Genomic DNA, 10,627 nt, shown 5'->3' on the forward strand with positions numbered 1-10,627 from the left:
AGAACCAGAGCAGAGCAAGCTAAGCTAACGAAATTCAGAACAAGTCAAGCTAACGAACATGGGTAAGATCGATACATACCTGAGCACCTCCTAGTTCTTTTGTTGGCTGCTTGGCTTTCGTTGTTGCTGGTTCAAAATGTGTTTCAGGCAGGGCTAATATAGAACCAGAACAAGCTAAGCACAGGTTGGGGCTCCACAGCCTGTACAGAAATGTCCAGATTTTCTGAAACAGCGGGCTCAGAAGAGACTAAACAACTTGCCATGGGTGGTGAGGGAAGTGAGGTCGGTCCTGAGCACAGTGCTGAAATCCAAATCAAATACTGTCAAGGGTAAAGCAGCCCACGCATTGAAGACCAAGGTTGCTGTTCTTGGCCTCATCAAGAACAAAAAGATATTCAGTGCAATTTCTCACAAAATGAATTCTCTGTTTGGACTTGAAGAGAGCCGAGGGCAATATTCCAGCGACAACAATACGGCATTGACGATGTATTATGCTTTGGCTCCGGTCGATGAGATTCCTTGTGAATATCTTCAGGAGCGCGAGCAGGAATTGGAGCATCTATCCCACGCAATTCTTCAGTCAGAGTCGCCCTCTGATAACCCTAGAAATTCTGTTTCAGCTATTGAGAGCTCGCGAATGTATAATCTGGATATCAATCACGAACATCTCGCCAATGAATTCTCTGTTTGGACTTGAAGAGAGCCGAGGGCAATATTCCAGCGACAACAATACGGCATTGACAATGTATTATGCTTTGGCTCCCGTCGATGAGATTCCTTGTGAAGATCTTCAGGAGCGCGAGCAGGAATTGGAGCATCTATCCCACGCAATTCTTCAGTCAGAGTCGCCCTCTGATAACCCTAGAAATTATGTTTCAGCTATTGAGAGCTCGCGAATGTCTACGTGCTCTGTGGCCACTGAGGACTCAATTGTGGTATTGTTCATCTGTATCTTAATACGGCGTGATCCATTGGACCCAGTATGCCCATTACGATCCATCTTTCTACTTGCTGGATTGTTGGAGTTTAGGTGTATGTAAACAACCACTATTCTGCGAAAAGATGAAAAAAACAGGGCTTAATGTGTTCTGCTCATCTGGGAGTGTTGGCAGCTGGATGAGACAAACCTAGAAGGCCATGAAATTGAAACTGGTGCATGTGCAGTGGACAGTTGGATTATCCTTCTGCCTCCTGTATTGACATATGACCATGATACAATGTTAAGTGGCATGGTTTAGTCCCTCCATGCTATCCCACGGAGAAGGAGGTGAGCCATGTGGCCCTGCTATCCCACGGAGAAGGAGGTGAGCCATGTGGCCCTCATCGGGCCCACATGGACGTGTTATAATTTTTAGTTTTCCAAGAGCTTCGTTTCCTTTTAATGTTAAATTACATCACTAATATACCCTCTTTGGTCATTTCAGGTTATACTTCTTTTACTCGTGTACAACTACCTGGTCTCTGTCTCATTTGTTTAAACTAATCTTCACTTGTCTGTTCTCCTGTGTCTATAAATTCTCTTTCTTAGCCCTCAGAGATTGCAGTGGAAGAAAGTTGGCTCGGAACCGAGAGAGAGATTGTGTTAGCTTGCTATGGCTGTGCAAAAGGAAACAACCAATGACAGTTTGAGCTCTTTGCTTTGCAACGGGGAACGTGATTTCCTGATCAGAAATAATGGAGACAAGGTACGATTGCTATACTTATAGTCTCTGTTATCATTTATTTTGCTGCAACATTGCATTTTTGTATTGAATCCAATGTAATCTACAGGTGAAAGTTGGAGAACTGGAAGGGAAACAAGTGGGTCTGTACTTTTCTGCCCATTGGTGTCCTCCATGCAAGGCTTTCACCCCCGTTTTGTCTGAAATCTATAAAAAGTTATTGGAGAAGGGGGACTTCGAGATTCTCTTCGTTTCTGCGGATTTTGATGAGAAGTCATTCGAGGAATACCACCACACCATGCCATGGCTTGCCCTGCCATTCTCAGATGGTAATACAAGGAAGAAGCTTAATGAGGCCTTCCAGGTTGATGGCATTCCGTGCCTTGTTTTTCTGGACAGAGAGGGCAGAGTTATAACGACTGAAGGTGTGGAGATCATTGAAGAATATGGGGTTGAGGGATATCCATTCACCGCAGAGAGATTTGATGAGCTGAGGGCGAAAGAGGAAGCCTTAAGGGCTGCACAGACTGTAGAGTCTCTTCTGGTGTCTGATGAACGAGATTTTGTCCTTGCCCATGGAGGAAGAAAGGTGGGTGTTTTCCCTTTTTGGCTTGTGTTTTTCTCTGCCAGCAAGTCTGGATTTGGGTTCTTTATGAGAATGTAGGTATGATTCATGAAAGCATGTATTGAATTGGGCTATTGAACTTGAAAATCTAGAAATAAATTATGTATTCATTAAGTCTATTGAATACATGTATTGAATTGGGCGATTGAGTTTCATTGGCTCCTGTAAGGGTTTAGGAAAAATAGATGCACAGATTTTATTTCATGATGGCCTTATTGTCAATTTGGTGTTTTCCAGTAGGTTCCAGTAGCAGAGCTTGTGGGGAAAACTGTGTGTTTGTATTCTACATCTCTCAGGGTATGAATTTGGGTTGTTTTCACGGTGGATTCTTGTTATTAACTATTAAACCACAAGTAGACATGGACTCTAGTAAAAACTCGGTACTCTTGTGGGTGATGCTAATCATTTTTTCATGTTTTGATTCTTGAAACGGGTCCCGATAGCTGAGCTTGTGGAGAAGACAATTGCTTTGTATTTCTCTGCCCATTGGTGCCCACCTTGCCAAGCCTTCACACCAAAGCTTGTAAAGGTATACAACGAACTCAAGTTTGATCACTACCTAATACCGATTGCTGGTTGACCAAGGGGAATAGAAGCAATATGATGTACAGGTTGTAGCTCAAACGACATAGGTAATAAATAGTGATATGTAACCAGTGCTACTCTCCTGATTACACATATCATAGTTTCCACCTGCTATACCTTAACCACTCAGTCCAAGCCATCTAATCTGTATTGTCACAATTGCCGTGGCCTTGACTACACAGTTTTTGGAGACCTGAAAACTCTAGATGTGAAATGGAGGTCTACGTAATAGCCTGAAAGTAATAATCCTGTCATCAACAACACATACATGTTAAATAAATAAAGTTACATGGATTAAAATGCCTCCAATGGCTATCCCCATCACAATGGCATTTCATTAAGCCTGCAGACAATTAAAGTTGCATAAAATTTCACATGATTCAGACAACAATATTATTCATAACAACTACTCACAAAGTGTTTGACATCATAGCATTCTAGTTCTAGCTCTAAAACTGAGAGAAACATACAACCTATAGAAAGTGTTCAATATTTCAATGTTCCAATATTCTCAGCCGTTTCTAATATGAGTAACTAGTAATCACAAAGCTCTGTGTAAGCTATTATGGATATTACGATATCTGTATAAACTAGTGGTTACAGATTGATTCATATGCAATTCGGGACCCTATTGGGGCTTATCTTACTCGTCATATAGGGCTTCAGACTATGTGATAAGACTATTGAATGCACTCTATTTACCTATGTTATGACAAGCTAACTAGTAGTGATTACGATACTCTGCTCATGAACTGATTCTTCAATAATAGCAGGTCCGACTTGAAACAATTTTTTTTAGTTCTATTTAATGATGGTTTGATCTGAATGACTATGCTGACTGCTTTTTATCAAATACTATACAGATTTGGCGCACTAGCATAGCATTCAATGATTAGGTATATTTTTCAAAGCGGGTCCGAAGCCTCCAGCCTATCAATGTCTTGAACAATAATGCTGCTTATGCTTGGAATCATACACTTCTATTTAATCAGAATAAACCTAAAAATCTTTTGGGGTCTTGAGTGGTTGGTGATATTCCCTAAACCCCCACCAGGGTTCAATTTGCACAGGAGTGTAGTATGCTTATTTTGTGAAATAGGAGGTTGTCATGGCAGCTAAGTCGGGCTAGGCATGGCATTAGCCATTTAATGTGACATCTCATCCTTTTGATAGGTGGTGGATGCTCACAATTAAGTTGGGAGGAAGCATCTTGCCAATTGCAGGGGCGTTCCTAAAACTTGATTATTTCCCCCATCTTATTGTTTAGAAATATTGGCTCATTGATTGTTGTCAATGATCAAATGAAGATTTTTTCTTTTTGGTTCAGCAGTTAAAAAGTGATCCAGAATGATAATAAAACTATATTTCCCGCATCTAATTGCTTAGAAAATTTGACTCATTGAACACAGTTTATGATCAAATGAAGAGTTTTTTTCTTTTTGGTTCAACAGAACACAGTTAATCATCAAATGAAGAGTTTTTTCTTTTTGTTTCAACAGTTGAAGATTGTTCCTGATTGTTGGGACACTTTTGGGTTTGTTTCTCTGCCGTTGAATTTGATGATCTTAATGTCGTATAAATAATCCTTGAAACGACGACCACCCTGACTTGATTGTTTTTTGGTTCTTGGAACAGTGGGTGCACCTTATTGCGAGATCCCCACTTTAACAAAGGATTAGCATTGACTGAGAAGGAGAGAGACACTCACTACCTTAGGGGCCTTCTACCGCCTGCTTGTCTGTCACAAGAACTTCAAGTAATTTCCTCTCCGATTTGCATAGATTTGGATATTTGCAATGAATGCTCTTTAGTTTTTATGGTTCCCTTTACTGTGATTTAGATGTTTTATCTCTTTGCAAAGTACAGGAAGTGAAAGAACACTCTTTTCTTTTCCTTTTTCTTTTGTGACTATCTCGTATGTGAGATTTATCTATTGGTTGCTAAACCTATTGTTACATTTCTACAGGAAAAAAGGCTTCTGAATAACATTCCCCAATATCAAACTTCATTGCAGAAATACATGGCACTGATGGACCTCGAGGTATTTCTATTGAAATATCCAAACTTTTATCGAAACCCGAGTATGGTCTGAGCATTTTTCTATTTCTCCTTTAAATGGTTTGAGCATTTTTCTGTTCTCCCTCCAATATCATCAATAGTTTTGGTGTCAGTCCCTTGTGGGCCATCTTTGGCATGTGGTTATTATCTATGTTAATATGAAAACTATCTGTCTACTGCAGTAGCATATATATTTATTATTACCAGCTTCTTAGCTGGTTGATACTACTGGAAGGAAATTGCATAAAATATGTTTGACAGTATAGTTTACTGGGTTACACAATTTCTCTTGGCAGGAGCGGAATGAAAGGTTATAAACTCCAATTCTTTTTTGTTAGGTTCATCCTTTAAATTTGTTTCACTGCGTTAAAACTTGCGAGGGTATGGTTTTTGCAGAGGTAAGATCCTAGAAATTTTGAAGAACTGGAGTGAAAGGAGTGTTAATGTTATAGTTGTCACTGATGGTGAACGCATTCTGGGACTTGGGGATCTTGGATGTCAGGTAAATTTCACAATTACAGGTTAGTTGCTAAACACTTGTTTCTTTTGTCAAGATAATTGATTTTCATATCATTTTGCATGAACATATTTACTTTGTATGCTAGCTACCTTAGCATTTTGTTGGTACTTTGATAAGATATGCCTGGGAGCTGGAAAGCTCATGATAGTTATTGAAACCATGCAAGAAGATTATAAATGAACAAATACTTTAGGAATTGATTTTCATATCATTTTTGCATGAACATATTTACTTTGTATGGTAGTTACCTTTAGCATTTTGTTGGGACTTTGATAAGATATGTCTCGGAGCTGGAAAATTCTTGCTAGTTATTGAAACCATGCAAGAAGATTATAAATGAACAAATATTTTAGGATTTTCAATTTAATAAGCCTGTTTGTTTTTGCACTCTATTTGCAATAGACCAAGCAAACCTCTATAAAGAAAAACATGCACAATTGATTGATTAAATGACATTTTACGTCCTCATGACAGTTTGAAGACTTTGCCAATCACAATGCCTTTGAGTTGCTGGCAAAATATCGGAAAACCCATCTCGTGTTCAATGATGACATTCAGGTTTGCCTACAATGACTGATCATTTTGGTTATTTTACAATGCAACCTATGTAACAAACCAGGTTTTCAATGAAGAATCAGGGTGCATCTTTTGTATTTCAGGGGACAACTGCAGTGGTTCTGGCAGGGTTGGTTGCATCATTAAAGGCAACTGGTGGAACATTGGCTGATCATACCTTCCTCTTCCTAGGAGCCGGAGAGGTAAATCCAGCTTTTTGTGTGAACCATGCAAATGAGACAGACAAATTACTTTACACTGACTGAAAATAATGGTGATCTTATCTTCCAGGCTTGTATACAGAATTTCTAGGCCGGACACCAATCTCTATTACCTGCAGACATAGGTTTATGAGAATTTCTTTTGCCTTTCTGCTATGGAATCCAAAAGTACTGCTTATACTGTCCCCAACCAATGCAATATTATATCTTTCCAACCTACACAATATTATAATAGAGTTTCTGAGCCAAATTGCTTTCAAGATTATGACTCTTTCTAAAGTGATTAGTCCAAGTTGTGGCCATTGTTTACTTCCAATTTCTTCTTATCTAGATTGGATGAAGCTTCACTGTACTGGTTGCCAAGCTCCATTTCTACTTTCTAATCCTGCCTAAACTAGTCTTCTTCTGACTTTTTTGAAGTTTGTCTGTGTTCCATATCTCTTTATTTTCAGGAGCACATCCGTGCTTCCCATGCTTTTCAACTAAAGTTATTTGCTGCTTCTTCCTACAAACCCTACTTCCTCAACGCTAGTACAATTCAGTTAAATGAATTAAATCTGAAGAACTTGTATAGATTTTTATTATTTCATGTCTTTGTTCTACTTGTTATAGTTTGTTTAAGCCTGGAAATCCTATGTGGATTCTTGTGTTGCATGATGCATCTTTTGTATTTCAGGGGACAGCTGCAGTGGTTCTGGCAGGGTTGGTTGCATCATTAAAGGCAACTGGTGGAACATTGGCTGATCATACCTTCCTCTTCCTAGGAGCCGGAGAGGTAAATCCAGCTTTTTGTGTGAACCATGCAAATGAGACAGACAAATTACTCTACACTGACTGAAAATAATGGTGATCTTATCTTCCAGGCTTGTATACAGAATTTCTAGGCCGGACACCAATCTCTATTACCTGCAGACATAGGTTTATGAGAATTTCTTTTGCCTTTCTGCTATGAAATCCAAAAGTTCTGCTTATGTTGTCCCCAACCAATGCAGTATTATATCTTTCCAACCTACACAATATTATAATAGAGTTTCTGAGCCAAATTGCTTTCAAGATTATGACTCTTTCTAAAGTGATTAGTCCAAGTTGTGGCCGCTCTTGAGTCTTTACTTCCAATTTCTTATCTAGATTGGAGGAAGATTTATTGTACTGGTTGCCGAGCTCCATTTCTACTTTCTAATCCTGCCTAAACTAGTCTTCTTCTGACTTTTTTGAAGTTTGTCTGTGTTCCATATCTCTTTATTTTCAGGAGCACATCCGTGCTTCCCATGCTTTTCAACTAAAGTTATTTGCTGCTTCTTCCTACAAACCCTACTTCCTCAACGCTAGTATAATTCAGTTAAATGAATTAAATCTGAAGAACTTGTATAGATTTTTATTATTTCATGTCTTTGTTCTACTTGTTATAGTTTGTTTAAGCCTGGCAATCCTATGTGGATTCTTGTGTTGCATGATGCATCCTTAAGCATTGTCAACTTTGTAGCAGAGACGACACAGCTTTCTGTTGTGCCAACTGCCAAAGACAAGACCCACTTGGCACTCACTCTCTGATTGTGATGGATTGAGAGATGCTTTATACCTGTGGGAGATGGAGAAATGTCTTAGAGTTAGAGTTAGAGTCAAATGAGGGAGATATTTATTAAGTATTTCATGTTAGTAATTGCTTTGAGAATATGAGCTGAAACTTGCATCCCATGACTGTATTAAAGCTTAGATGCGTTCGCTTCAGCACTGCAGTTATAAAATGGGTGTAATTCAATGGTTTAATAGCACACAAATTGACTTGTTGCATGATGCTATATGACTGGTTTTCTTGAGCTGGCAGGGGAGCTTGGGAGCTTGTAAGCTGGGGCGCTGGATGGGGAGCCGATCGTGCTGAACAGCTAAAAGAGTTGGTAGCAACGGAGTGCTCATTTATCTGGAAAAGAATTTGAGAGAGATCGATACTATTTAGTAACTGCATGACTGCTTGTGAGTAATCTTCGCAAACAGAGTTGAAACATTTTTCATTAGTTCTACTTAATGATGGTTTGACCTGAATGACTATGCTGACTGCTTTTTATCAAATACTATACAGATTAACCGGGGGTTTGTTGATTGCTGGCTGGTTTTCTTGAGCTGGCTAGGGAGCTTGGGAGCTTGTAAGCTGGGGCACTGGATGGGGAGCCCTAAAAGAGTTGGTAGCAATGCTATATGACTGGTTTTCTTGAGCTGGCAGGGGAGCTTGGGAGCTTGTAAGCTGGGGCACTGGATGGGGAGCCGATCGTGCTGAACAGCTAAAAGAGTTGGTAGCAACGGAGTGCTCATTTATCTGGAAAAGAATTTGAGAGAGATCGATACTATTTAGTAACTGCATGACTGCTTGTGAGTAATCTTCGCAAACAGAGTTGAAACATTTTTCATTAGTTCTACTTAATGATGGTTTGACCTGAATGACTATGCTGACTGCTTTTTATCAAATACTATACAGATTAACCGGGGGTTTGCTGATTGCTGGCTGGTTTTCTTGAGCTGGCTGGGGAGCTTGGGAGCTTGTAAGCTGGGGCGCTGGATGGGGAGCCGATCGTGCTGAACAGCTAAAAGAGTTGGTAGCAACGGAGTGCTCATTTATCTGGAAAAGAATTTGAGTACTTAGATTTTTAACTTGATGCAGGGACTTGCTGCATCGCAGCTTCCCTTGTTTAGATAATAGAGTCTCATGGTAAATGTTAAGATGACTGATATTTATGGAGACTCTACATACAGGAGAAACTGAATGTAAAGAAGAATAAGTCGTGTGAGAAATTAAATGTAAAGAAGAATGATAGTCTTATGTGTGTCGAGAGAATTAAATGAGCAAATGAGAAGCCAAGCGGCAGATGTTGTTAGATTAAGCCTGCAGAATACGACGAGTAAGATGGGGAGTGCAGCTAGAACCAGGGGGTACAGGGTATCCCGGTTTGTGGCACCCTGATGCATCCTTAGCGTTTCCCGTCCAACCAAGCAATCCTCGACGCGCGCATTCAAACGCACCTTCATTCGCAGCTTTGGCGTCCGTAATCAGAATCGTGGATGTTAGCAACATTATTGAAATCCAGTACAACCCCAGCAATTCCATGTTCTTGCAGCACTTCATGGCCATCTCCTTAATTCAAAAGGAAAAACTAAACCTATTTCTAAATATTTCTTCCTCTTCCAAATCTGATGATCGTGTGATGGATCTAATCTAATTTATAGACAACGTATAAGTTGCATGGAGCGTGGAAGCACCTCATCTTTAGCGGTGGTGGCAGATTTTTATGCGGTTGGAGAGTGGATCCATAGTATTTGTATTTGTTCCACAGATGTATGCGGATCCACGAAATTCAAGAAATTCAACTTCAAATCGTGTCAAGGCAAAGCCCAGCTTTGTGACTAACCGGTTACCTCCAACATTAGGGAATGTTGACACCTATTGTTTTACAATTCAGTCATCTCTGGAATCTGTTACGCTTCGATTTCTTCAACCTCGCTCGTTGACACCTATTTTACAAAATTAAGTCGTCCCTCCCATCGGTTGCGCTTCCTCTTCTTCAACATCGTTTGTGAAGAGAACTGTTTTTTGCAATGTTCCAACTGAGGTGTAACATTTAAGTATTTGTTTTTAATTATCGAGGTTAGAAGTTTATTTTACAAAGGTGATTGTGAAGGTTATGTATCAGCATTTTTAACTCAATTAAAATAAAACAAAAATATTTAAATAAATAAGTAATATAAGCTCTATATATATAACTTTATATACTTTTCAAAAATATTTTAGTAAGTGATATCAACTTTATATATATATATATATTAAAACAAAATTTAAACAAAAAAAATAATTTTATATATAATAAAATATAAGTAAACTATTATAATTCATATATTTAAGGAAATAAAGGAAATCTATAGACAATCTGAAATGAATTCAGAATTTCTATATTCTTATGATAAACAAATATTTAAGGATAGGCAGGTTGTAACAGCGAATGAAGAACTTGAAATTTTGAATCTATAGCAAAAAGACTAAGATAAAGCACTTCAAATTATATAATATTTGGAAAAACAGAAAAAAAAAAATCCAACACAAACCAATGTCAAAATTTTAAATCAGTATAAACCTAACTAAAACTTAAACCAGCACACAATACAGGTTTAAATTATACTCTCAAACCAAATTTCAATCACATGGTCGTGACAGTCTGCTCTTAGAATTGTCATGTTAACAATGTATCGTTATTACTGAAATCCAGCACAACCGACGGCGCACAACCCAGTGGGGTCTTGTGTTCTGTGGATTGGAAAGTTGTAGGTGTTGGCCTCGGGAAGAACGGCTTGTAGCAAACTAATGTAGACTTTGACAACCCTTGAAACAATCTTACACGTAGTGCTGGAATTTGATTTC

At 38.8% G+C, this 10,627-nt stretch overlaps 2 protein-coding genes across 3 annotated transcripts; both read left to right on the forward strand.

Moving 5' to 3' along the window:
- The first annotated feature begins 1,449 nt into the window (after positions 1 to 1,449).
- Positions 1,450 to 2,751, forward strand: LOC149149121 (putative nucleoredoxin 1). Of its 2 annotated transcripts, none has more exons than XM_089441301.1 (3): positions 1,450 to 1,685; positions 1,771 to 2,250; positions 2,524 to 2,671. In XM_089441301.1, the coding sequence occupies exons 1-3, from the start codon at positions 1,593 to 1,595 to the stop codon at positions 2,524 to 2,526; spliced, it is 576 nt and encodes a 191-aa protein (XP_089297427.1). In that variant the 5' UTR covers positions 1,450 to 1,592; the 3' UTR covers positions 2,527 to 2,671. The 2 variants fall into 2 exon arrangements, with proteins under 2 accessions (XP_089297427.1, XP_089297426.1); XM_089441300.1 differs by having other exon boundaries at positions 1,455 to 1,685; positions 2,527 to 2,751.
- A 1,808-nt stretch (positions 2,752 to 4,559) lies between these two features.
- LOC149149122 (NADP-dependent malic enzyme-like) lies at positions 4,560 to 8,353 on the forward strand. Its single transcript, XM_089441302.1, has 6 exons — positions 4,560 to 4,627; positions 4,838 to 4,912; positions 5,924 to 6,007; positions 6,902 to 7,000; positions 8,051 to 8,196; positions 8,303 to 8,353. The coding sequence occupies exons 2-5, from the start codon at positions 4,892 to 4,894 to the stop codon at positions 8,102 to 8,104; spliced, it is 258 nt and encodes an 85-aa protein (XP_089297428.1). The 5' UTR covers positions 4,560 to 4,627; positions 4,838 to 4,891; the 3' UTR covers positions 8,105 to 8,196; positions 8,303 to 8,353.
- The last annotated feature ends 2,274 nt before the right edge of the window (positions 8,354 to 10,627 follow it).

Source organism: Pinus tabuliformis, chromosome 9 (genome assembly GCF_031772625.1).
Source record: "Pinus tabuliformis cultivar Carrire ecotype Pingquan chromosome 9, CPIR1, whole genome shotgun sequence".
NCBI lineage: Eukaryota > Viridiplantae > Streptophyta > Pinopsida > Pinales > Pinaceae > Pinus > Pinus tabuliformis.

What these genes read in the sequence shown, in the direction of transcription:
- LOC149149122 (XM_089441302.1), top strand. Translation starts at nt 4,892, where the DNA reads ATGGCACTGATGGACCTCGAG. An exon ending in TGGCACTGATGGACCTCGAG is followed by an intron (nt 4,913 to 5,923) that starts GTATTTCTATTG and finishes TCCTCATGACAG; the next exon opens with TTTGAAGACTTTGCCAATCA. An exon ending in TGTTCAATGATGACATTCAG is followed by an intron (nt 6,008 to 6,901) that starts GTTTGCCTACAA and finishes TTTGTATTTCAG; the next exon opens with GGGACAGCTGCAGTGGTTCT.
- LOC149149121 (XM_089441300.1), top strand. Translation starts at nt 1,593, where the DNA reads ATGGCTGTGCAAAAGGAAACAACCAATGACAGTTTGAGCTCTTTGCTT. An exon ending in TCAGAAATAATGGAGACAAG is followed by an intron (nt 1,686 to 1,770) that starts GTACGATTGCTA and finishes TGTAATCTACAG; the next exon opens with GTGAAAGTTGGAGAACTGGA. An exon ending in TTGCCCATGGAGGAAGAAAG is followed by an intron (nt 2,251 to 2,526) that starts GTGGGTGTTTTC and finishes GTTTTCCAGTAG; the next exon opens with GTTCCAGTAGCAGAGCTTGT.